We start from the raw sequence: 25,147 nt of genomic DNA, 5'->3' as shown, positions 1-25,147 counted from the left end.
ACGCAGAAAAATCGCCATTTCAACGCGTTTTACAAGAAAGATTTCGAAAGACGAGAGTGTTAAAATAACAATTGGAATTATTATGACTAAAATAATAATGTAAGGATTATTTGAAGAATAAATTATTGTGCCTCTCATCCATCATTTTCAGCTTTTCCTTTTAAATGTGTTTCCTCAGACATTGAAACTTTAAAATTTTAATGTATTGAGAAGTACTTTTCTCTTTTAATTGAGGAAGAGAAACTAAAAGGAAAACATTTTCCATCATGCCGACATAAAACTCTTGTTGTTGCCAACAAGATTAAGGGGGGTAACTAATAATAGCTGATTTCCTATGCCCGAGGTCGCACTTTGAAATTAAACTTTATCCAATTGGAATACATGAACGCGAGTTCGAGTCTCCTCATGGGAGATTATAATTTCGCCGTGCAAGACTACGAAGTGTTTACGCCCATTTCTAAATAAAATGAAATGAAATTCTAAATAAAATGCGGGGTCAGGGGCCTATTCCATGAATGTGACGCCCATTTCTCAATGGAATACGGGACCAGGGGTATATTTCATTAATGACTCTGCAAGTCTGCACTCTTTAAGCCAGCCACTCACAATCAGGTACAACTGACAGGGGGACCTTTTCAGCCGTACCTGTCAGGTCTACCTGATAGTTTGTGTGATCAGGTGTCAGGTAGACCTGACAGGCGGACCTGTAATTTCTACCTGATAGTGAGTGGATAGCCTTACTTTTGATAACATTGAGAATTTGCCTTTTCTTGCCTTTTTGATATGATCTTTTTTCAAAGGTTAGGTCGGTAGGTATCTTTTAATGTCCTCCACCATCTTGACATTATTCACCATGTTACATGCAAGGGAATCCAAGTGTTCATTTTCTGTAAACAAGTTACGAATAAAGTTCAAATCCAAGTTCAATAAATGAATCCAGTCTCTTCCCAAGAGAGCAGGAACCTGGATACCATCAGATTCTACCACAGTCATAGGTAACGTGTAGGTAACATTCTTATATTCAACCGGAACACGCACCATACCAATCACATTCAAGGAATTTCCACTGTAGGATTTCAAAGATAGCGATGACTTTTCAATATTTTGAAGTAAAGACTTTTCATCTAGGGAACGAAGAGCATCGCAAGAAATAATAGAAACAGGACTACCAGTGTCCACACACATTGGAAAATTCTTACCCAGAACATTGATCCTCACTTTGTATTCCTTGAACTGTTGATTTACGTGATTGATGGTACACACTTGACTGATATGTAGAAGCTGAGAATCTTCATTGAGATCAGAATCATGTTCTACGCCACTGCCACTGCTCCCTGGTTGCATGTATTTCACATTTTTCTTCTCGCAAACCGGAGCAATATGGCCCAATTCCTTACATTTGTGACACCTGGCCCTCCTGAATTTACAAAGACTGGAATGAGAATAACCACAATGTTTACATCTATTCTGCACAACATTTACATTTTCCATGTAGGTATCAGACTTCTTACTTGGCATTAGAATATTTTCGTTCTCTGACATAGCTACTTGTTTGCACTTGGCTATATCGCAAGCCTCTTTGAACGAAAGATTGTCATCTTGGTCCAAGAGTTTAGAACGAATTGCATTGTTACTTAAGCCACAAACAAATTTGTCCCTCAAAGCTTGATCTAAGAAATCCTCAAATCTGCAATGGGATGCTAACTCAGAGATCTTGGCTATGTAAGAAGGAATAGACTGACCTGGCTCTTGACAGTATTTATAAAACTTGTACCGTTCAGTAATCACCAATCTGTTTGTGCAATAATGTTCACTCATACATTTAATAACATCTTTGAATGCACATTTGTTTACCTTCTTTGGAGATATCAAACTTTTCAAAATCTTGAAAGTACTTGCCGACATGGACGAAATGAAAATCGCACATTTCTGTTTATCGTCAACAATACCATTCGCTAGAAAGAACATTTCCAACCTTTCATTGAAATCAGAAAACTCTTCCTCATCAGGATTAAACTTGCACACATCACCAATAATCTGGAACTTTTCCATCGTCGCCAATGTAATAAATATGAAAAATGCAGAATGTTTGAAAAGAGAACAAATTTTATTTTAACATTTCGCTGGAAACTCACAGCAAGACTGACCGAATCTGACTCCAAATAACTGGCTACATTACGCTCACTCTACTTTTGCTTCCTTGACTCTTCACTCCCTCACTAATAGACACGTTGATGACTTCTATTTCGCTGGTGTTTTCGGTTTTGGTGATTGAATCGGATGGCGTGGGGATGGATTTTTTCTTTTTCTTCTTACGAGGGGGTGCTGTGCATTTTCGATGGTCAGTTTTTAGTGCCAAAACACGTTTTGAGGTCCCCAAAGCCTAAATCCAAAGTTTCAGCCATCGGTCCGTGTGTGTCTGTCTGTAAACAAAATATCTCAAGAACGGTAAGAGCTAGAGACTTGAAATTTGGCATGCAGCTGTCAAATGTGACAAGAAATCGACACGAAACTCCTTGTTTCCTTGGCGGGATAGATTCCCGCCCGGGGCGGATTTTATCCTGATGGGATAATGTTCGTTCTCGGAACGGCTGGCTTTCTCCTATCCTGTCCCTTCTCTCTACGATTTTGGGACGATAAGACCTTTAGCAGTTACAGTTCCCTCTGTCAAATCTCTAAAAAAAAAAAGAAGGCGAAATGTAAAAAAGAAAACAAGTCAAATTTTCTTATAAGTCCAGTACCGAATATTGCAGACTTCATCGGACCAGGTTAAATTGTTATTTAAAATGTCAAGTACCTTTAAATGTTAAGTACCTACTGTATCAGTGAACAAACGTCATAGTAGTGACATCATTTAGTAAAATAATTGCATAGAGCTTTATTATACAAATACTGGTTGGGTGGAAGAGCTCCTCCAGGAGAAATGAGAACACTGCCACTTAAGACCACTTTCACTTGATTGATTTGGTGTAGTAATCAAGGCGCTCGCCTGGTAAACAGGAGGGCGTGGGTTCAATCCCAGCCGAGGTATCGAATTTTATCCTCATACAATTTGAGAGTTTGACCACAAGTCGGATAAGATCAAAACCGGAACGTGTATCCATTGTATCATATAAAGGTAATAAGTTTTGTAGTTACCTAGTTCATGACTCTATATTAGTTACCTTCCTAATTTTCACTTCCCATTTTCTCCTCACACGGCCGTCACCCATCCAACCACTGGAAAACGAAAGAAGAAAAGGAGGTAATTCATACCAATAGATTTGGAAAGATACCAAAAGTTAGCTGCCTAGTTAGCTTGGAATGTAGTGCGACTGCCTTGAAAGCGCAAAGTCGCGGGTTCGATTTTAGATTGTCAATATTTCAATGGGTTACTTTCTGGTGTTCTCGTGTTGACCCAGCACCTAAATGGGAAGTATTGTGTCTCTTCTCACCCATCTGATGAGGGACATATTACGATACAGATCACAAGAGTTCATGTCGCGGTTGTTTCATTATTCTTTTTTAGAGATTTATTTATTAATTGAAGGAGTTTTAACAATAAAGTCCTACCTCGGTTGTTTCATTGCTACGAAATAAAAACGGCGGTGAAACGTTTTTTTTTTTATCCCCCTCGTTGGAATTCTAACTCACCTGACAACAGGCGGCCTAATGGCAAGACACGTAAACCGACACCCATCATTCGTGGCGGATACACGCTGAGGTTCTCGGGTTACATCCTCATTCAACTCCCACACCACAAGATCTCCTGCACTGGTTATACAGATCAGGTGATTCCTGTGAGAGGCGAGGCCTTTGATTCGGGAGGCACTGGCTTTAATATGCCACAGGTGAGACCCGTCGGTGAGATTGTACGCCGTGATGGCGCTTTCCTCGTTACCTGTGCATACAGTTGTCTCCTGTGGAATGGAAAAGAAAACGAGGCCTTTGATTCGGGAGGCACTGGCTTTGATTTGCCACAGGTGAGACCCGTCGGTGAGATTGTACGCCGTGATGGCGCTTTCCTCATTACCTGTGCATACGGTTGTCTCCTGAGGAATGAGAAGGAAAGAATGCAAGGGATATTAAAGGGAAGGCGCCAGCCTTGTTAGCTTAGTTGGTAGCGCGTTTGCCTTGTTAGTGCTAGGCCGCGGGATAGATTCCCGCCCGGGGCGGATTTTATCCTGATGGGATAATGTTCGTTCTCGGAACGGCTGGCTTTCTCCTATCCTGTCCCTTCTCTCTACGATTTTGGGACGATAAGACCTTTAGCAGTTACAGTTCCCTCTGTCAAATCTCTAAAAAAAAAAAGAAGGCGAAATGTAAAAAAGAAAACAAGTCAAATTTTCTTATAAGTCCAGTACCGAATATTGCAGACTTCATCGGACCAGGTTAAATTGTTATTTAAAATGTCAAGTACCTTTAAATGTTAAGTACCTACTGTATCAGTGAACAAACGTCATAGTAGTGACATCATTTAGTAAAATAATTGCATAGAGCTTTATTATACAAATACTGGTTGGGTGGAAGAGCTCCTCCAGGAGAAATGAGAACACTGCCACTTAAGACCACTTTCACTTGATTGATTTGGTGTAGTAATCAAGGCGCTCGCCTGGTAAACAGGAGGGCGTGGGTTCAATCCCAGCCGAGGTATCGAATTTTATCCTCATACAATTTGAGAGTTTGACCACAATAATAGTAGTAGCCTACTGCTGGAGTAAAGGGATTTTTCAGTCCTATGCGAGCAGTATAAATAAGCACTATTATTATTATTATTATTATTATTATTATTATTATTATTATTATTATTATTATTATTATTATTATTATTATTATTATTATTATTATTATTATTATTATTATTATTATTATTATTATTATTATTATTATTATTATTATTATTATTATTATTATTATTATTATTATTATTATTATTATTATTATTATTATTATTATTATTATTATTATTATTATTATTATTATTATTATTATTATTATTATTATTATTATTATTATTATTATTATAAGCACTATTATTATTTCACTTACATTTAGGAAGCACACCGAGTGAACTTTGCTTTCAGACTTTAGGGTTTGCAGAACACCTGCTTTCTCAACGGAAAACACAACTGCCTTGTTCTGAATAGGGATAGCATACAGAAGCCCTTCCGGGGACCACACTACGGAGTCTAGGTTCTCAAATCCTACACCATAGCTGAAAAAAAAAAAAAATAATAATAATACAAATATTGGTAAGGGTAATGTAGAAACTAAATAAAGGCACCAATTTTTTTCAAGGAACTGATGATAAAATCTCCCCAGAGGAGAAACGAACCCGCGACCTAGCACATACAAAGCAGAATCACTACCCTCCAAGCTATTATTATTATTATTATGTTAAGGTGGTCTCTTCTTGATCACTTGTGTGCCACGTACATTTTTCTTTAAGACTATTGCACAGTATTGTACTGATCCTCCAAGCAAATTGGGCTGATTAAGGAAAATGCTGGTGGATTGTACTTAGTGTTTTATTCAAGAATGACTTTATGACAAGGGTCTAGTTTTGAGCACTCACCTAAACCAGTTCTAGAGTTCTTGACTGAGTAAAACATTTTGTCTTCTCTACTTCTAGTTTTTTTCCTTTCTTTGCTTGGGAATTATTCAGAAGTCACAACAATGAGAAAGAAAGCTCCTTTTTGTGTTTAACCTAACCCTATAATAACACTGGTCACTTATCAAATTGTGAAAGCTGCTTTTTGCATTAAACCTAACCCTAGGTACAATAACACTGGTCACTGCTCATTTTTGTAAAGATGTCTAGATCTATTTTTTGTAGCAATTTCAATTGATGTTACTTGTGATGACCCCGCCGGGAATCGAACCCGGGTCTCCCGCGTGCAAGGCGAGCGCAGTGACCACTACGCCATGGGAGCTGAAACACTGGTCACTTATCAAATTGTGAAAGCTGCTTTTTGCGTTAAACCTAACCCTAGGTACAATAACACTGGTCACTGCTCATTTTTGCAAAGATGTCTAGATCTATTTTTTGTAGCAATTTTAATTAATATTACTTGTGAACAAGTACCCTTTTCTTACCTGGAGAGATTGGTGATGTAAGCAGAACGACCTTTGACCAGATTCCATGTCCTCAGTGTTTTATCTTTCCCGACAGACAATGCAAGCTTTCCACTTGGATGAATGGAGATATGATTCACAGCTGAAAACAGGAACACTTTGACATTAGTTTCTCTCCCTTCTAACTAACTGTTCACTTTTTTTCCCCCTTCTTTCATAATTATCTTGTTTAAGCCTGCCACCATTCACTAATAGCCCACTTTGAGGTTTAGTCCTCAGTGTTTTATCTTTCCCGACAGACAATGCAAGCTTTCCACTTGGATGAATGGAGATATGATTCACAGCTGAAAACAGGAACAATTTGACATTAGTTTCTCTCCCTTCTAACTAACTGTTCACTTTTTTTTCCTTTCTTTCATAATTATCTTGTTTAAGCCTGCCACCATTCACTAATAACCCACTCTGAGGTTTGTAGGGTTTAAGTGTAGGGACAAACAGCCCCAAAAGCCACACACATATACACATCTAGGGATGCCACACATGTTATGGTCACTTCATGTCACTCCAGCAACTTGAATAAGTGTGTCTGAGTGTCACAAACATAGTAATGTGTGTGACACATAAATAAAACAAGAGACAGACGTACCTAACTGACTAATCTACAAACCTGTGCCTTTGTGAGCTTTCTTGAAAAGTTTCTCCAGTTGCCAGCTTCCCACTCTGAATATTGCAATGGACCCGTCATCACTGCAGCTTATCAAATGAGAACCCTCAGGAGTGAATTTCAGACATGTGATGGTTCCTGAAAGATAAAACAGATGATTTGAATATTGGTTTTCTAAAATAAAAGTTTGGGTGAGGGAAAAGAAGGCATATATATCTTTCTCAAGGAAATACAGACTCTCCCACCAATTATGTCATTATGTGGGTAAGTAAGTAATACTTGGGTTTAAAAAGTTTTTTTTTTTTTTTGTCTACTGGTGTACTTCTCTTAAAAATTGATATACTTACTTACCTAAGCACATGATTGTATGATTGTGGATCTTAGTTTATCAATTTTTGGTGAAACGTACCTTCATGTTGCATAAGAGCTCCCGATTGTTTCCGTTTCACCATATCATACAACACGACTGTTTCATCTGCCCCACTTGATGCTGCAAGTTTACTTGTTGCTGCCACACTTCTGACACTAGCTGTGTGAGAGTGTGTGACAAATGTTTGAGTGAGTGTGTATTTCTGAAAACATTAAACAAATAGAATGTACAATAAAGAAATTCCACTTTTGTTTCCCAATATTCACTGAGCCCAATTACAGTACATATTACATTGACCATTTGGCAAAATTTATCTAAGTCATGCCTAGGTATGTTCCTGCCTGTATCTCTTGTCAGAAGAACAAGGAGTTTTTAATTATTCCAACCAATACTCAAATCAAAGCAAACAAAATGTCAAATCGGTTGGGACAGTAGCCTGAAAACTGGGCCTGTCCCCCTTGCTGCCACACTTCTGACACTAGCTGTGTGAGAGTGTGTGACAAATGTTTGAGTGAGTGTGTATTTCTGAAAACATTAAACAAATAGGAATGTACAATAAAGAAATTCAACTTTTGTTTCCCAATATTCACTGAGCCCAATTACAGTACATATTACATTGACCATTCAGCAAAATTTATCTAACTCATGCCTAGGTATGTTCCTCCCTGTATGAACTCCCTTGTCAAAAGAACAAGGTGTTTTTAATTATTCTAAGCAATACTTAAATCAAAGCAAACAAAATGTCAAATCGGTTGGGACGGTAGCCTGAAAACTGGGCCTGTCCCCTGTCTCACTTGACCAGGACATTTGACAAGCCTACCTATAGTGATAGTGAAAGTTGTTCACCTACAAAACTCTGATTCCAAGTTACCAAGAGAAACTTACATTTTCTTCATCCTCTGATTTGATTAGTTGGTAACCAAGAACAAACTCTTCGTATGTTCCTATCAATATTTCGAAACTATTTTCAGACGTCATTTTGAATCACAGCCAAGGAACAGTTATTACAAGAGCTTTTCAAGACAAAAATTCAATTTTTACTTTCTATTTTACTGAAAAATCATAAGGACAGCAGTTTGCTCATTTTTGCCCATGCTCGAAAAATTTCAAAAAATTTAAATTTTCCCGGGGAGGTTTTTGTTTACAAATCGTTTCGTTTCCGGCATTCCATTGGCAGTGTTGCCAGATAACGTAACTTCAAGTGCATTTCATACGATGCCATTTTTTCGCCACAAAGGGGGAGCAAAAAAACGCAGGACCAAATTGTGTGCTTGATCTATTCAATCTATTGATTTTTGGTTTGTGTGAAAATTCAAAATAAAGAGTTCGATGTTTCTTTTAAAATGTAAAGAAAAAAATTTGACCCGATTACATTACTTTCCTTCCTATCTCTCTCAGGTTACAATCTGGCGATTGGTTGGCAGCAGCATCTTGGTTCTTAAGTGTCAAAAAGTGAGGAAAGCGGAAGGATAAAGTGCAAAATTGAGGTATTGAACTTGGAATAGCAGAACAAATAGATAAAATCTCATACTTTGAAAACGTGATAGGATGGTTCACATCGAAAATAATCTAAACGAATAACCACAAGATTCAATATTTCAAAGCGAACAAGAAATGACCATCATCAACACCTACACACATCCATGCTAGTCAATACAAAGATGATATCAAAACAAAATCAAAACGTTCTTGAGAGAATAGAAGAGGAAAAATATGATGCACATAAAGACATCGAAACCAAGGAGAAATAGTAGAAAAGAAAGAGCGAGAGAGGGAGAGGCAGTGTGTGTGAGAGAGACAGAGAGAAAGATGATATCAAATGTTCATGAGAGAATAGTATACGTATAAACCGGGCGGTGCTGCGAACTCTTGACGGCGCGCTTGATGAACATAAAGACAAAACCAAAGAGAAATTTATACAAAAAGAACAAAGTAGAAGGAAAAGTTTGATGAGGGACATACTACGGGATCAGTATGCTACGACACAGACCACACGAGTCTAATGTAGCAGTTGATTTCTCTCTCAGGTTACAATCTGGCGATTGGTTGGCAGCAGCATCTTGGTTCTTCTCCTCCATTCATTCCGATTTTGAGCTAGTCGCTTCAGCTCCATGTAGGTCTGGCATCCCATATCGATCTCCACATCTCTAATGTACTCTTTCCTGGGTCTCCCGCGTTGATTAGTTCCTTCAACCATTCCTTCAATGAGTGTTAGCAGATAAGGAAAGTAAAAATGATTGGATCATTTAGATCATTAGAAGCAAAAGGGATGTGTGATGTGTAAAATTTGGGTTCCCAAAATCAATATGTTGAGGACCACTAGCCTGAAAAGTGCACCGGCGCGCGCAGCGGCAACATCGCATTTCCCCGCTTTTTTGAGTCAAGTCAAAAGACGAAAAACGAAAAATAAAAAAAATAAACGCAGTGAAGAGAAGTGAAAAGAGCGGCGTCCTAGCTTTTCGTCATTCAATTCAATCAGCAAGTAAGTACTTTAATTTATCGCTTTTTTCGTAGCTTTTCATATTTGCCGGTAAGTTTTTCACCGTTTTCAACCCACCGTACGGGTTTCCCAACGTTTGATTCCTTGAATTTTCAAAGAAATCAAGGCCTCTTCCTACTTTTCCGTGGGACGCCATTTTGATCTCGCTTCCGCTCGATCACTGAATGTTTTCTTGGTGTTTCTCTGACATTTCACATGTATTTTTTATGTATACAAATGTAAATGGGTGATTTTCCAGATGGGTCAGTCAGTCAAATGTTTATAAATAGGTGCCAGAAATCTCATTTCATCCCTTTTGTGGTGGTGCACATGCAAATTTTACTTTTTTTTCTGTGATCTGGGAATCATTTTCTGTTGTGCACCCAATTTGAAAATATTATTCCCTGACATTCAACCAATGGGGAATCACAAAACTAGCAAAATTTAAAAATTTTCTTTTACAAGGTCATCTGCTCTATCTTTTTTGTTTAAAACCTTTGAATGCAGTGTACAAAGTGATTATTTTTCTCCTGTCTCTAGGATTTTTTCTTTCTTCTGTATGTTTTAAGTATAGCCAATTCTAACTGATCAGGAACATTAAAAAGAATGGTTTATTCTATAAAAAGGATAGGAAAAATGAAAATGGAGACTGTTCTGTTAGGTCAGTCAGTCAAATGTTTATAAATAGGTGCCAGAAATCTCATTTCATCCCTTTTGTGGTGGTGCACATGCAAATTTTACTTTTTTTCTATGATCTGGGAATCATTTTCTGTTGTGCACCCAATTTGAAAATATTATTCCCTGACACTCAACCAATGGGGAATCACAAAACTAGCAAAATTTAAAAATTTTCTTTTACAAGGTCATCTGCTCTATCTTTTTTTTTGTTTAAAACCTTTGAATGCAGTGTACAAAGTGATTATTTTTCTCCTGTCTAGAATTTTTTTTTCTTCTGCATGTTTTTTAAGTATAGCCAATTCTAACTGATCAGGAACATTAAAAGAAATGGTTTATTCTATAAAAAGGATAGGAAAAATGAAAATGGAGACTGTTCTATTTAGCCTCCTTACTTTTTGATGACTGGAGATTTAAGTCGAGACTGAGCTATCATGGGTGTATTCTGCTATCTTTTTTGGTTGAATTGATTGACTGATTTGTACAATGGAATACACTTGTAATACGGTTCTCAATTGCTGTGACCAACCATTTTGGGCTAGAGAAGAGGCATTTTCGATTTGTTGACTCTTGTTCTCAATCCCTAATTATTTCCAGAGACAATGGAATACACTTGTAATACGGTTCTCAATTGCTGTGACCAACCATTTTGGGCTAGAGAAGAGGCATTTTCGATTTGTTGACTCTTTTTCTCAATCCCTAATTATTTCCAGAGAGTAGGTATAAAAACACATTCCAAGTCTGAAGAACTCTCTGGAATTTTTTACTGTAGTAGGGGGAAAACGATTTTTAATCCAATGAAAAATAGAAAGTAAAAAGGTGTTTTTTTATGTTTAAAAAGGTAATCTATATTGAATTTAAAATAAACTTTCAATTTCTCATTTTCATTGTCTCATTCTCTAAAAGCTGTAGTTCTATTTTTCATCTAATGGGAAGTAGATACCTTCAATTATGGCATTGAAAAATATCTACATATAATTTTCATAGGTTTGGATTTTCAGGCGGCATCGCGCGATTACTCTTTAGGCCCGTTGCACACACGCCGGTTTTGGACGACCGATTTTCTACCGGTCGTCCAAATTCCAATAGTGAAGCACACGTAGGAATGGGCCTTACACACACGCCGACCGGTGATCGGTGCCGGTCACCATTGGAATTTGGACGACCGGTAAAAAAAATCGGTCGTCCAAAACCGGTGTGTGTGCAACGGGCCTTCCGCTTCATATGTCCGGCATAACCGGCATTTCTTACATTTCTAATTTCTAGGTTTGTCAGATACTCAGATGGGGTGGGGTACCTATAGTTGGCTGAAAATTTCGTTTTTGTGCTGAGGATTTATAGGTTCATGTATCATGTACTTCATTGTTGAACTTTCTGTCGGAGGCTTGAAGACTCGGTATGTGGCCGGGCCGCAATCCAAGCATTCCAAGCGAGCATCGTGTGAACTGGGCCTAGGAGGTTTTGCCATTCGTCAAATGACAACACTGCACAGAATGGCGGGAATCGCGGGATTTCTTTTGAAATTTTGAATTTGAAGTCCAACCGTCCAACGGTTAACGGTTTTGATTTTTGCGAAAAAGTTTCCTCTTCCGCTGATTTTCGAGTTGATTTTCTTTTATTTTCATAAATAATTGCTACAAAGCAATAAGTAAACCAGTAAACGAGTCACTAGTGAGTGTTTATTATGAACTTAACGACTTTGACACAAGTGTAGTTCAAGACTTTGACCCACGTGTTAATGTTAAGTGCACAAAAAAAAAAAAAAAAAAAAAAAAAAAAACAAAACAAAACAACAACATCCAAACATCCCACCGTTTCGTGTTTCATGAATGACGACGTAACACTAACGTAATAGACGGCAACGTGACGACGAAGTTGAAAGTTATTCACTTCTGCGGGAAAGCGTATAAATAGAAAGCACAAAGGCCGGAGTTAATTACGGCGTACCTATAGCTCAGCCATTCTTAACCTATGGTCCGTGGACCACTAGTGGTCCGCGAGAAGGTTTCAGGTGGTCCGCGAGAGGTGAGTAAGGAAAAAGTCATCGTGTCTCTATTTTATATAACATACCCCTAAGAAAGAAAAAAAAATCTTTCCTAAAAAAATAAATAAACAATAATGTTAATTTTTCTCATTTTCTATCTCTTTTCCTACAGGTAGATATAGGTCCTCTAATACATACCCATTGTCACATAGCGTGTACAATGTACAATTGATTGCATATACATACATAATCTCAAGTGGTCCGCGAGATTTTTGGTTTATCAATAGTGGTCCGCCAATTCTAAAAGGTTAAGAACCCCTGGCCTACAGGATAAGAAAAGTAAAAACAACATTTATGATGGCCTTAACTCTGTTTAAAAGATATTATTTTCAATGCTTTTTTTATTTCTTTTGTCATTATTTTCATCTTTTTTTAAAAAATCAAAAGTAAAATTTACAAAATAAAATATAATCAAATGTAAAAACAATATTATAAAGCAGAGAGATTACATGTTTATATGAACTGTGAAAAATAAAAACAATAAGTAATAGGTACTTCACTTACTTCAGATATAGCCCTAAAGCCTAAAATAATTTATCATTAAACGATGTTGAAACCTATATTTTTGAGGAAGCAAATAAAGCAGAAAATCTAAAATTTGGTGCTCTTTAAACTTTTCTATCTAAGTACGGGAATCAGATCTGAGTACTTAGGTAATCTAATCATATTGTCAAATTAAAAGAACTGCTAACCGATAAAAAAGGTCGGTATTGCTCGTCTAAAAAATATAAATTAAAACATAGTTCACGACAATAAATAAAAATAATACATCGAAAATAACATAACGTACATAAATGAGTTTGAAAATTCTAAAACCTTCCACCCTGTTGGTTAATCGTTTGTTACTAGTTTGGAATACATAATTGATACTCTGTTATTGGTGTTAGTATATTTTTTTAAAGGAAGAAATAAGACTAATAAAGAGAGGAAAATAGAAAAACTAAAGACTATCCTACGCTAAAGCAGCAATTTTTCTGCCTTCAAGTGACAAAATCTCATGAAATCATGATGCAGATGCAAAGTTGTTACTAGTTTGGAATACATAATTGATACTCTGTTATTGGTGTTAGTATATTTTTTTAAAGGAAGAAATAAGACTAATAAAGAGAGAAAAATAGAAAAAACTAAAGACTATCCTACGCTAAAGCAGCAATTTTTCTGCCTTCAAGTGACAACAATCTCATGAAATCATGATGCAAAGACGCAGAAAAATCGCCTTTTCAACGCGTTTTACAAGAAAGATTTCGAAAGACGAGAGTGTTAAAATAACAATTGGAATTATTATGACTAAAATAATAATGTAAGGATTATTTGAAGAATAAATTATTGTACCTCTCATCCATCATTTTCAGCTTTTCTTTTTAATAAATGTGTTTCCTCAGACATTGAAACTTTTAAATTTTAATGTATTGGGAAGTACTTTTCTCTTTTAATTAAGGAAGAGAAACTAAAGGGAAAACATTTTCCATCATGCCGACATAACGCTCTTGTTGTTGCCAACAAGATTGAGGGGGTAACTAATAATAGCTGATTTCCTATGCCCGAGGTCGCACTTTGAAATTAAACTTTATCCCCTTTTAATTAAGGAAGAGAAACTAAAGGGAAAACATTTTCCATCATGCCGACATAACGCTCTTGTTGTTGCCAACAAGATTGAGGGGGGTAACTAATAATAGCTGATTTCCTATGCCCGAGGTCGCACTTTGAAATTAAACTTTATCCAATTGGAATACACAATCTGGTTAATTTTGTTCAATGTTTAATTTAATTGGAAACAAGTTTGCAAGTGTGGCCCCGGGCAGAGGGAATTCAGCCAAAAGTTGTATGCGAGTTATCTAAAGGGAATCAAGGGAATGGTATAAAAATCTACAAAAAAATAATAATGATATAACCAACTCTCATTCTCAAACCAGTTTAAAAGGGATGTCATAAGCAAAGAAAGATTAGTATTGAAATGTCCTATACAAGATTGAGCTCTGTTCCTTAATTTAATGTATCATTCCATTGATCCTCTTTGCAAAATTTCAATACAATATAATTTGTAATTTCCCCCCCCCCAGGAAAAGCTGCAAAGAAATCCCCCGCCAAAGCTTCACCTAAAGGACGAGGCAAGAAGAAGGTTGTCGAGGAGCCAGAAGATGATGAAGACGAGGAGGACGAAGATGATGAAGATTTGGACCAATGTTTAATTTAATTGGAAACAAGTTTGCAAGTGTGGCCCCGGGCAGAGGAAATTCAGCCAAAAGTTGTATGCGAGTTATCTAAAGAGAATCAAGGGAATGGTATAAAAATCTACAAAAAAAAAATAATAATGATGAAAATCTATTAAAAGATTTTCTCTTATGAGTAACTTGTGGACGACTAGAAAATGGTGGTCAAGTATACTAAAAACAGTTGGTAAAATATGAAAACCGAAAAAACGTAGTTTACTAATGAAAGAACTTAAGTTTTTGAATTTTAAAACTTAAGGTAAAATATGGAGGTAGGTACCTTCTTTATTAACATGTATGAAAGTGTAAAAATATTAAATTTATGTAGGTACATATGTGCTTCGTACCTAATTGAATTTTTCAGGGGTTAAAAAAGTTTGTTCAGGAAAAAAAAAAAAACTAGTAAAAAAAACATACAAAAATTTGGTAACTATCTGTGTTTCTCATTATGGTTTGTTTTAAAAAAGAAAAAAATATCAAATTTTGGTCCTTCGTGCTCCGGGTGGGGCGTGTTCAGATTCTAGTAGACCTTTTCGGCGCGAGGGTCCGGATGGGGCGTGTTCAGAATCTAGTAGACTGTTCAGGAAACAAAAAAAAAAAAAAAAAAAAAAAACTAGTAAAAAAACATACAAAAATTTGGTAACTATCTGTGTTTCTCATTATGGTTTGTTTTAAAAAAGAAGAAAAAAATCTCAAATTTTGGTCCTTCGTGCTCCGGATGGGGTGTGTTCAGACTCTAGTAGACCTTTTCGGCGCGAGGGTCGGAATGAAATCGGCGATAGAATGTTTGAACGTAGGTGAAGTACAGATACATTATTAGACAATGAAATTGGGTTTAAATTATTTCAAAGAAAACTGGAAATATTTATGTACAAGTAATTTTTATTCATAAAAGGTTAGTCAAAATAGTAGGCAATGGCACAATAGTTATCAACATTAAAAGTAAAATTTTATTAAATAATTTGATGGATTTTATAGGTTTATAATGAAATTTGGGAAATTATTAATGAATGTCCTCCACGTCCAGGAGAGGCATCAGGTCTGCCTCTTCCCTGGAAAAGAAATAAAATAATATTGAAAATTAATCAAATAATATGTCAAATCATAATCAATCAAATAATAATATTAATCAAATAAAAAATTTGGACCGATTGCAAATTGCAATACTTTCTCATTACCTTGTATAGGTTCCCTATACGTATGGGTAATAGAAAGTAAAAAAGGGATCTGAATTCAAAACAGCGAAAAAGTATTGAAAAAATTCAATTTTTAATTGACGTTCCAAGGAAAAAGGTAAAAAAAACGGGTTATTTTGCCAGTAGAAAAAAATGCCATGATTTCCCAAAATAAGTGTCATATTCTGCCGATCTCAGTTGACAAGCCTTCCAAATCCAAATGAGAACCACGTACAAAGTTGCTTTTTCGATTCCCAGTCGAGGAGAACTTGATTCTAAAGCTAAACACATGAGTTTTGTTCTCGGAACGGCTGGCTTTCTCCTATCCTTTCTTTGATTTTGGTACGACAATAGAATATATCTTGTTTTTACTGCCAGCATAGGACTGAAAAGTCCCTTTTTTTCGCTGATCTTACAGTTCCCTCTACGAAACCTCTTTTTTCCAAGTTCTAGGCACCTACCTATTTTCCATTCTATTGTAGTTTTCTATACTTACTCTGCTACTCGGAAGGCAAGTTCGAAGTTATGTCGGCGTTGTTGAGGGGAGAGCTTGTCAAAGTCGAAGGCGTGTGGGTAGAAATGATGGATGAGAGCGCAAAACGCCATGCCGTCGTTCCACGAGGTGGAAAAGTTGTCTATTTGGACGTTCTGCGGAAATGGAAAGCAAAGAGGAGAATCAGGGAAAATCCCTAGGGAAAATGTGATGATGAGCCTTTAGAAAAAAATATATAGGTAATAATTCCGTAAATAATGTTTTAAGTAAAACCCAAGTTTTTAAAAAAACATGTACTTAAAAATTCCTTTCTAATCCTACAGATTTATTTGATACCATATCCACAGAGAGATTACCCACCACTTAAATTAAAATAATGCAGGCAATAAGAGAATAAGACCAATAAATAATGTATTACTTAAAATAAAATATAATAATCATAAAAATCAAAACAACATGAAATAATGTATTATTTGGGTCGTTAGTTAATAAAGTTAAGTATGAACCCCGTTAATCCGTTAATACAGTTCATACATGAGAGAAATAGTTTTTTGATACATATCTACATGTACGCATATCTGGTTAGATAGGAAAGACCTAATAGGTGCATTTTCCATTCGGAAACATTCGGAAACGAAAACGATTCCTGTGGCACTATTTCAGTTTCCAAAAGAGAACCGTTTCCGTAAAAGTTTCCCGCAAGGGAATTACACCTCAACTAGTAATCACCTATGTTAGTTCATGCCAGTTTCAAAGTAACCAATGGATAAAACGAACATAATGAACATCAGCTGATGGTTAGGTAAAAAGCAAAAATCCCACGGTTTTGACCGCTAGGGGGCGCGTCGGTACCTTATATTCTGCCGTCTGTGCTTTCACCCAGGAGAGCATTCGATCTTTGATGCTAGAAGCGCTGCGGGCAAGGTTAGGCTCCGTAATTTTAAACAGAGGACTCTCGGACCGAGCACTAGAAAGCAAGGAAGAGAAAGCAGATCCCAGACAGAGAGGTTAGTAGAGGGTTAACGTAGGGATTTCCATTTGGTGAAACTGGCCCAGACTATGGTTAGGCGATGTAGAACAACTTCCGTCGACCAGTGTTGACGTACCTTAATACCTCTGAATAGGTATCAAGGGTCTATTTGGACGTTCTGCGGAAATGGAAAGCAAAGAGGAGAATCAGGGAAAATCCCTAGGGAAAATGTGATGATGAGCCTTTAGAAAAAAAAATATATAGGTAATAATTCCGTAAATAATGTTTTAAAACCCAAGTTTTTAAAAAACATGTACTTGAAAATTCCTTTCTAATCCTACAGGTTTATTTGATACCATATCCACAGAGAAATTACCCAGCACTTAAATTAAAATAATACAGGCAATAAGAGAATAAGACTAATAAATAATGTATTACTTAAAATAAAATATAATAATCAGAAAAATCAAAACAACATGAAATAAGGTATTATTTGGGTTGTTAGTTAATAAAGTTAAGTATGAATCCAGTTAATCTGTTCATACATGAGAGAAATAGTTTTTTGATACATAGAAAGTTGATACATACCTACATGTACGTATATCTGGTTAGATAGGAAACTCCTAATAGGTGCATTTTCCATTGGGGAAACATTCGGAAACGAAAACGATTCCTGTGGCGCTATTTCAGTTTCCAAAAGAGAACCGTTTCCGTAAAAGTTTCCCGCAAGGGAATTACACCTCATCTGGTAATCACCTATGTTAGTTCATGCCAGTTTCAAAGTAACCAATGGATAAAACGATCATAATGAACATCAGCTGATGGTTAGGTAAAAAGCAAAAATCCCACGGTTTTGGCCGCTAGGGGGCGCGTCGGTACCTTATATTCTGCCGTCTGTGCTTTCACCCAGGAGAGCATTCGATCTTTGATGCTAGAAGCGCTGCGGGCAAGGTTAGGCTCCGTAATTTTAAACAGAGGACTCTCGGACCGAGCACTAGAAAGCAAGGAAGAGAAAGCAGATCCCAGACAGAGAGGTTAGTAGAGGGTTAACGTAGGGATTTCCATTTGGTGAAACTGGCCCAGACTATGGTTAGGCGATGTAGAACAACTTCCGTCGACCAGTGTTGACGTACCTTAATACCTCTGAATAGGTATCAAGGGTCTCGTCTACACTACAGTCGACCGATGTCGATCCACATCGACTAGAACCCATAATGTGGGTCAAGGTTCGTCTACACTATGGTCGATGGATATCGTCTGGAATCCGTAATATTCCAGGCGACGAGGTGCGTCGCGTCGATCAATGGCCATCGACCATAGTGTGGACGCAGCTTTAGATTCTTTTTCATCGTCAAATGATTTTTTCGTTGTTATTAATTCAATCACCTTCACCAATAACGGGGACATTTGGTATGATGGATTGATGATAGACCCATGGCCAGGGGTCACTCGTCTGGAATCCGTAATATTCCAGGCGACGAGGTGCGTCGCGTCGATCAATGGCCATCGACCATAGTGTGGACGCAGCTTTAGATTCGTTTTCATCGTCAAATGATTTTTTCGTTGTTATTAATTCAATCACCTTCACCAATAACGGGGACGTTTTGTATGATGGATTGATGATAGACCCATGGCCAGGGGTCACAAAGTGAGTTTAAAGTCCGTTTTACTCTCGGAGCAATCTGATTGGCTGATTTTTTTTGAAATCAACCAATCAGATTGTTAAAACCAAAAGTCAAACCTAAACGGAGTTAAAACTCATTTTGTGGACTCGGGTCGGGGGTAAATGATGAATCTATTGGTAGATTATGTTATTTAGAGAGATAGAGAGTCAGGCATGTAATTTTAGAACCCCATTCGCCTTGTTATTGATTAAGAGGAGCCCATGCCATGAAATTGAATTACCTTTTGCCCTTGTTTTTTAACTTGATAATGGGACTGAAAAAATCCGCCTTTGGCCAGTTTTTGAACCTAGCCAGTCCATTCTTGTAATTGGGTAATATTTTCTTCAAAAATTAAAAATGAATTCTAACTTTGTAGAATTTGTTGGTATAGGTAATCTTAATACCTTTGTATTTCTTTCTTCTTTTTATCTTTGTCAGAAATCTTAGTAACTTACTTGGGGGCGGAGTTCTGTCTCTCCAATTGTTTGAATTTAGCAAAGGGAGAGGCGGGAGTGGAGGGGACTTGCACGCTGTTAGCTGAAAACAAGAAAGAGGAAAATCAAGTTATGGAAATATGAAAAAATCTAATGAAATAATTCTTGAATTCGATTAAAAACCTAATGATCTGTAATCTAAATATAAAAATTTGGACCGATTGCAATACTTTCATTACTAGTATAGCTCGCTATACTGTAGTAATAGAAAGTAAATAAATATAGAAAGTAATAATGAAGAAGACATGTAAAATGCCATATTTTGTATGAACGCCGTAAAATTATTTTAAGTATGCAATGTGCATTAGACGAAAAGATCTCCTAGCCAGTGAGGTACTTAATCGTCACTTCGATTGTTGAAGCAATAATTTGCATGTGCACTTCAACCTTACATCCAATTACTAATATTTATTATTATTTTGTTAATCAGAAAAATAATAACTTACCTTTTGTTAAACGATGAGTAGAAGCAGTTTGGGAGAGAACTCGCTTGTGGACTGTGAAATAAAGAAACAAAAGAGAAATGAAAAGATGAAGTCTACAAAAAGGGAACGGATAAATTTTCAGTTTCAAGTAAATAACTGTGTAGATAATTTGTTTGTAGGTACATTTTATTCTTGTATCTGCCTTCTCAGGTCAGCGAGTAAAAAAAAAGGAAAATTTCGGCCCCAAGTCCTTCATTTACATCATGGTAGCGTCTTCTATTCAGAAGGTTGCTATATTATCCAAGTCGTTACACTAGCCCTATTTTCCCTTCACAGTTTTCATGGTGGTAGCAGTGGAAATCCACTCAGAAACCACCATGAAAATTGAGAAAGGAATGTACGCGTATAGTCATAGCTCTATCTATTTATATCAATAAAATCAATGGGTCATTTCATTTCTTGGCTATCTATTCAAATAGAAAGCAAACTAACTAATCAAATTATCTACTTGCCAGCCTGGTTAGCTTAGTTGGTAGTGCGTCTGCCTTGTGAGCGCTAGGCCGCGGGTTCGATTCCCGCCCGGGGTGGATTTTATCCTGATGGGATAATGTTCGTTCTCGGAACGGCTGGCTTTTTCCTATCCTGTCTTCCTTCTCTCTTCAATTTCGGGACGATAAGACCATAGCAGTTACAGTTCCCTCTGTCAAACCTCTTTTAAAAAAAAAAAATCATTTTCCGCCACTCACCCTCAGTTTTGGTGACGTTTCCATTGGTAGTTGTCACTGCACTCGAAGTCTCCGAAGTACCTGTAACAGCAATGCACAATGAAACAGAAATGTTTTAAAAAGATAATGAAACAGAAATGTTTTAAAAAGATAATAAAAAAGAGATGATATTGTCAATATTAACGTCCTCCATTTTTAAAAAATGGCTACACAAAAGATAAAGTACCTAGATCGTAGATAAACACTTGGTTTGCACGAGATCCAAATATTGAATCACACACACTGAAGGGAAAACAATTAATAAAACAAGGGTATCTATAGTACTGACTGGTCTTATCGTCCCGAAATCGAAGAGAGAAGGAAGACAGGATAGGAGAAAGCCAGCCGTTCCGAGAACGAACATTATCTTATCAGGATTTAAAATCCGCCCCGGGCGGGAATCGAACCCGCGGCCTAGCACTTACAAGGCAGACGCACTACCAACTAAGCTAACTAGGCTGGCATTTTTAATTCTTCAATTCGATTAAAAACCTAATGATCTGTAATCTAATAATAAAAAAGAAAGTAATAATGAAGAGATATAAAATGCCATATTTTGTATGAACGCCGTAAAATTATTTTAAGTATGCAATGTGTATTAGACGAAAAGATCTACTAGCCAGTGAGGTACTTAATCGTCACTTCGATTGTTGAAGCAATAATTTGCATTTGTACTTCAACCTTACATCCAATTACTATTATTTATTATTTTTTTTTTTAATCAGAAAAATAATAGCTTACCTTTTGTTAAACGATGAGTAGAAGCAGTTTGGGAGAGAACTCGCTTGTGGACTGTGAAATAAAAAGAAACAAAAGAGAAATGAAAATATGTCTACAAAAAGGGAACGGATACATTTTCAGTTTCAAGTAAATAACTATGTGTAGATAATTTGTTTGTAGGTACATTTTATTCTTGTATCTGCCTTCTCAGGTCAGTGAGTAAAAAAAAGAGAAAATTTCGGGCCCAAGTCCTTCATTTACATCATGGTAGCGTCTTCTATTCAGAAGGTTGCTATATTATCCAAGTCGTTACTCTAGCCCTATTTTCCCTTCACAGTTTTCATGGTGGTAGCGGTGGAAAATCAGAAACCACCATGAAAATTGAGAAAGGAATGTACGCGTATAGTCATAGCTCTATCTATTTATATCAATAAAATCAATGGGTCATTTCATTTTCCGCCACTCACCCTCAGTTTTGGTGACGTTTCCATTGGTAGTTGTCACTGCACTCGAGGTTTCCGAAGTACCTGTAACAGCAATGCACAATGAAACAGAAATGTTTTAAAAAGATAATAAAACAGAGATGTTATTGTCAATATTAACGTCCTCCATTTTTAAAAAATTGCTACACAAAAGATAAAGTACCTAGATCCTAGATAAACACTTGGTTTGCACGAGATCCAAATATTGAATCACACACACTGAAGGCAAAACAATAAATAAAACAAGGGTACCTATAGTACTAGCATCTAATAATACATAGAATGGCCATTGGCCAACTTTGGTTCATAATAATCTGTACATTTTTCAGGAGGCAAATTGGCAATGTAACACTAGTACAATATTAGGACAAAGAATCAACCTCAAACAAAGAGTATTTGCCATAAGCAAAATAAAATTTGATAAACTAAAAACTATTGAAACTATTTTCAAAGTTTTAATGGCAGGAAGTACAGATACATTATTAGACAATGAAATTGGGTTTAAATTATTTCAAAGAAAACTGGAAATATTTATGTACAAGTAATTTTTAATTGAATTCATAAAACGTTAGTCAAAATAGTAGGCAATGGCACAATAGTTATCAACATTAAAAGTAAAATTTTATTAAATAATTTGATGGATTTTATAGGTTTATAATGAAATTTGGGAAATTATTAATGATTTAGAATAATTCTATCACTCATTCATTTAATCAACTTTAAACCGACAAAGGCTTTTGATGAAAATATTAGTTAGTTTCGTTGAATATTTGTTTTATCATTTAAAAGAAATGGGCTCATTTTAACAAGTAGGTAGGTAGTATTTTTAATAACGAAAATATCACTTGGAAAAATACGATAATAGATTCGATATGCCTAAAGAGAAGGGAGAATGTAACGGGTAACATTATCAAACCAACTGTAGTAGGTAGATAATGGAACAAACAAGTTACTAATCTAATAAAAAAAAAAGCATGTAAAAACAACAGAAACAAACTACACACAACACAATTAACAAAATCTGTCAAACAATTAAGAACATTTAACACAAAAAGAGTCAAACCCATTCAAAAAAATCAAAACAGGTGAAGTTAAAAACTCAATTAGTTGGCAAAAAAGAAAAACGCATTAGAAATTTTGAAAAACGGAAAAATTGTTTCCCAAACACAAAAGAACTCACAAAAGTTTTCGTGATAGAAATTGTGATGAGATAAGAGAGCTCGACGTCTTGGGCAAGCCAATGATGAAGATCAAGATACGACTCGATATAATTGAAATTAATGACAGAAATATGAAGACCGCGTTTTTAATTTAGTTGACGTGTAATTTGTTTGAGAAAAAAGTTAGTTTAAAATGGGTGCAATTAAATTTGTATGTTTGTCACGATGAATGTTTAGAATCTACGTGTGTTAGTTGATACATATCTACATAATGTTATAAACGCCTACCCTAAAATTTGAAGCAGCTTTATCAAAAGTTTTCGTGATAGAAATTGTGATGAGATAAGAGAGCTCGACGTCTTGGGCAAGGCAATGATGAAGATCAAGATACGACTCGATTGAAATTAATGACAGAAATATGAAGAACGCGTTTTTAATTTAGTTGACGTGTAAGTTGTTTCAGAAAAAAGTTAATTTAAAATGGGTGCAATTAAATTTGTATGTGTCACGATGAATGTTTAGAATCTACGTGTGTTAGTTGATACATATCTACATAATGTTATAAACGCCTAGGATAAAACCTACCCTAAAATTTGAAGCAGCTTTATTACCTAACAAAATAATCAATTTGAATCTTTTACTAAAATATTTTTCTATTATAAGTTCAATTCAAGGGGATAGAGGAGAAAGGAGACTAGACCAAATTGTGTAAGGTTTTACGTATCCCAACGTAGTTTCAACTGATATCAAACCATCATGTACGTTATTTCATTTTCATTACTACATATAGGCTCCGTAATTTTAAACAGAGGACTCTCGGACCGAGCACTAGAAAGCAAGGAAGAGAAAGCAGATCCCAGACAGAGAGGTTAGTAAAGGGTTAACTTAGGGATTTCCATTTGGTGAAACTGGCCCAGACTATGGTTAGGCGATGTAGAACAACTTCCGTCGACCAGTGTTGATGTACCTTAATACCTCTGAATAGGTATCAAGGGTCGCGTCTACACTACAGTCGACCGATGTCGATCCACATCGACTAGAACCCATAATGTGGGTCAAGGTTCGTCTACACTATGGTCGATGGATATCGTCTGGAATCCGTAATATTCCAGGCGACGAGGGACGCGCGTCGATCAATGGCCATCAACCATAGTGTGGACGCAGCTTTAGATTCGTTTTCATCGTCAAATGATTTTTTCGTTGTTATTGATTTAATCACCTTCACCAATAACGGGGACATTTTGTATGATGGATTGATGATAGACCCATGGCCAGGGGTCACAAAGTGAGTTTAAACTCCGTTTTACTCTCGGATTAAGTAATCTGATTGGCTGAATTTTTTTGAAATCAACCAATCAGATTGTTAAAACCAAAAGTCAAACCTAAACGGAGTTAAAACTCATTTTGTGGACGCGGGTCGGGGGTAAATGATGAATCTATTGGTAGATTATGTTATTTAGAGACAGAGAGATAGATAGAGAGTCAGGCATGTAATTTTAGAACCCCATTCGCCTTGTTATTGATTAAGACTATCAAGAGGAACCCATGCCATGAAATTGAATTACCTTTTGCCCTTAAAATAATAAATTGTCTTTTAACTTGATAATGGGACCGAAAAAATCCGCCTTTGGCCAGTTTTCGAACCCAGCCAATCCATTCGGCCTCATGAGCCCTTTATTTTAACAGGATTTCTTCTTATAAATAGGTATGTTTAGTCTGTACCAATTTTTCTGCAAATTATAATCTAGCTCTTTGAAGTTCAAAATGCAATGTAACTTTGTAAGTAATATTTGGAACTTGAGTAATTTTTGTAACCTTTGTAAGAAATCTTGGTAACTTACTTGGGGGCGGAGTTCTGTCTCTCCAATTGCTTAAATTTAGCAAAGGGAGAGGCGGGAGTGGAGGGGACTTGCACGCTGTTAGCTGAAAACAAGAAGGAGGAAAATCAAATTATGGAAATATGAAAAAATCTAATAAAATAATTCTTTTTTTTTTTTTAAAAAAAAAAAAGAGGTTTGACAGAGGGAACTGTAACTGCTATGTCTTCGTATAGTGCCGAAATCGAAGAGAGAAGGAGACAGGGATAGGAGAAAGCCAGCCGTTCCGAGAACGAACATGTCATGCTTATCAGATTAAAACCGCCCCGCGGGAATCGAACCCGCTGGCCTCAGCACTACAAGGCAGGAGGCACTCACCAACTAAGCTAACTTAGCTGCATTTTTAATTTCTTCAATTCGATTAGAAAATCCTAATATCTGTAATCTAGAAAATTAAACAAAGATAGAGTTAATAATGAAGAGATTA

The 25,147-nt window shown here is 36.3% G+C and overlaps 4 protein-coding genes and 1 long non-coding RNA gene across 6 annotated transcripts in view; 1 reads left to right on the top strand and 4 right to left on the bottom strand.

The window, feature by feature from the left end:
* Positions 1–834: 834 nt before the first annotated feature.
* LOC108253424 lies at positions 835–2,052 on the bottom strand (the record flags this gene model as incomplete). Its single annotated transcript, XM_017447347.1, has 2 exons — positions 1,200–2,052; positions 835–1,124 (listed from the first exon to the last, which is right to left on the bottom strand). Coding segments are annotated over exons 1-2 (1,143 nt in total), but the record flags the coding sequence as incomplete, so codon positions are not given.
* A 1,577-nt stretch (positions 2,053–3,629) lies between these two features.
* LOC103517154 (p21-activated protein kinase-interacting protein 1-like) lies at positions 3,630–8,173 on the bottom strand. 2 transcript variants are annotated; one of them, XM_026829357.1, is made up of 7 exons: positions 7,974–8,173; positions 7,128–7,290; positions 6,722–6,856; positions 6,076–6,196; positions 5,029–5,194; positions 3,926–4,031; positions 3,630–3,793 (listed from the first exon to the last, which is right to left on the bottom strand). In XM_026829357.1, exons 1-7 carry the CDS (start codon positions 8,064–8,066, stop codon positions 3,630–3,632), a joined length of 948 nt encoding a protein of 315 aa, XP_026685158.1. In that variant the 5' UTR covers positions 8,067–8,173. The 2 variants fall into 2 exon arrangements, with proteins under 2 accessions (XP_026685158.1, XP_026685157.1); XM_026829356.1 differs by lacking the exon at positions 3,926–4,031 and having other exon boundaries at positions 3,630–3,899.
* A 1,586-nt stretch (positions 8,174–9,759) lies between these two features.
* On the top strand, positions 9,760–10,793 carry LOC103517152. The gene is made up of 2 exons (XR_541792.2): positions 9,760–9,830; positions 10,229–10,793. It is a non-coding gene; the product is annotated as an uncharacterized LOC103517152 (long non-coding RNA).
* Positions 10,794–15,499: 4,706 nt separating this feature from the next.
* LOC108253423 (smoothelin-like protein 1) overlaps positions 15,500–25,147 on the bottom strand; it is an 11,290-nt gene continuing 1,642 nt past the window's right edge. The window contains exons 3-9 of the mRNA XM_026829358.1: positions 22,864–22,934; positions 21,669–21,728; positions 21,223–21,273; positions 19,254–19,335; positions 18,014–18,128; positions 16,168–16,319; positions 15,500–15,548 (exon numbers count right to left, since the gene is read on the bottom strand). Coding sequence (XP_026685159.1) covers positions 15,500–15,548; positions 16,168–16,319; positions 18,014–18,128; positions 19,254–19,335; positions 21,223–21,273; positions 21,669–21,728; positions 22,864–22,934 — 580 coding nt within the window. The remainder of the gene's footprint in view (positions 15,549–16,167; positions 16,320–18,013; positions 18,129–19,253; positions 19,336–21,222; positions 21,274–21,668; positions 21,729–22,863; positions 22,935–25,147) is intronic.
* Positions 22,982–25,147, bottom strand: part of LOC103517151 (uncharacterized protein DDB_G0283357-like) — a 35,306-nt gene continuing 33,140 nt past the window's right edge. The window contains exons 9-10 of the mRNA XM_017447349.2: positions 23,425–23,619; positions 22,982–23,127 (exon numbers count right to left, since the gene is read on the bottom strand). The gene's annotated coding sequence lies outside the window, so the exon portion shown is untranslated. The remainder of the gene's footprint in view (positions 23,128–23,424; positions 23,620–25,147) is intronic.

The sequence above is a fragment of the Diaphorina citri genome, unplaced genomic scaffold (assembly GCF_000475195.1).
Source record: "Diaphorina citri unplaced genomic scaffold, Diaci psyllid genome assembly version 1.1 scaffold1765, whole genome shotgun sequence".
Classification (NCBI taxonomy): Eukaryota; Metazoa; Arthropoda; class Insecta; order Hemiptera; family Psyllidae; genus Diaphorina; species Diaphorina citri.
Note: the sequence above shows the minus strand (reverse complement) of the source record. Positions and strands in the feature narration are given on the sequence as shown.